This window comes from Pygoscelis adeliae, unplaced genomic scaffold, assembly GCF_000699105.1.
Source record: "Pygoscelis adeliae isolate BGI_AS28 unplaced genomic scaffold, ASM69910v1 Scaffold294, whole genome shotgun sequence".
Lineage (NCBI taxonomy): Eukaryota > Metazoa > Chordata > Aves > Sphenisciformes > Spheniscidae > Pygoscelis > Pygoscelis adeliae.
In genome coordinates this window covers 1,416,848-1,417,903 of record NW_008824722.1, presented here as the reverse complement: position 1 = coordinate 1,417,903, position 1,056 = coordinate 1,416,848, and the positions used below count along the sequence as shown (strand labels likewise).

At 60.9% G+C, this 1,056-nt stretch overlaps 1 protein-coding gene across 1 annotated transcript in view; it reads left to right on the top strand.

Moving 5' to 3' along the window:
- The first annotated feature begins 237 nt into the window (after positions 1–237).
- Positions 238–1,056, top strand: part of SLIT1 (slit homolog 1 (Drosophila)) — a 15,994-nt gene continuing 15,175 nt past the window's right edge. The window contains exon 1 of the mRNA XM_009323296.1: positions 238–248. Coding sequence (XP_009321571.1) covers positions 238–248 — 11 coding nt within the window. The remainder of the gene's footprint in view (positions 249–1,056) is intronic.

Genomic DNA, 1,056 nt, shown 5'->3' with positions numbered 1-1,056 from the left:
GTATTTGGCGGGGTGTGAGGTGGCACCAGCGCAGCCGCTGAGGGTGCTGCAAGCCGTGCGGCGGAGCGAGGAGAAGCCGTGCCATCTGCTGTTTCTTCAGTGCTAAAGTGTAAAGCAAACATAGCTGGGAGCTATGAAACACCAGGAGGGAAGGGGCCGTGCCTTGTTCCAACGCCGGGGCCCGAGGATCCCACAGGCAAAGCATGTGTTTGTCCTGGTGTCATCAGCTGTGTAACCATGCCGGCAATGTAAGCCCGGTGCCGGGGCCCTGCTGAAACCCTCTCATCCAGCGTCTGTCCCTCTTGGCTTCGGTACCCCCAATGGCAGCACTTCATTGGTGACTGTCACAAAAAGCTGTGAAGGGGAGAAGCCTCACAAAGTCAGTTGCAACCTTCTAGCAGCGTTTCCCTCGCGAGCTGTAAGTGAGCAGCTTGCAGACAGACGCTTGGGTTTACTCCCAGGGTGCGCTGGGACTCCCATGTGCTGTGAGCGGGGAGACAGGAGCAAGGTTTCCATGGGTGAACCAAACAAGCTGCGGGCAGGGGCTGCCCGGGCAGGCAGCGCCGGAGCTGGGAGAGGGGTGCAGAGCACCAAAGCGTGATGGGTGCTCCCACGCTTGGTCCTGCTGCAACTGGTTTAATGTTGGAGGACAGGCAGCTGCTAAGAGGGAGCACGATGCATTGAATGCATTGCTAGGGAGAGCGGTGAACTTTGGGTGTTTCCAGAGGGTTTTCTAGGGGATTCCTTCCTTCTAGGAGCCAAAGGGGAAAAGAGGATTTGGGGCGATGCTGCGTTTTTCTGAAAGGTCACTGCAATGCCTGGGGGTCCCTGGGCTCACCGCGTCCCCAGCAGAGGATGGGGAGAAGGCGTTTGAATCAGGAGGTGTGCTGGGGTGTCGGGGATTGCTGCAGGTGTCGGGTCCTTCCCCTTTGGCGAGTGCGGGGCGACCCCGATCCCTTCGGGGAGGCTCGGCCCAGAGCCCTGGGAAGGGCTGGAGCAGCCTGGGCGGGGCGAGGCAGCGCAGGCAGCGCAGGCAGCCCGGGCAGCGCAGGCAGC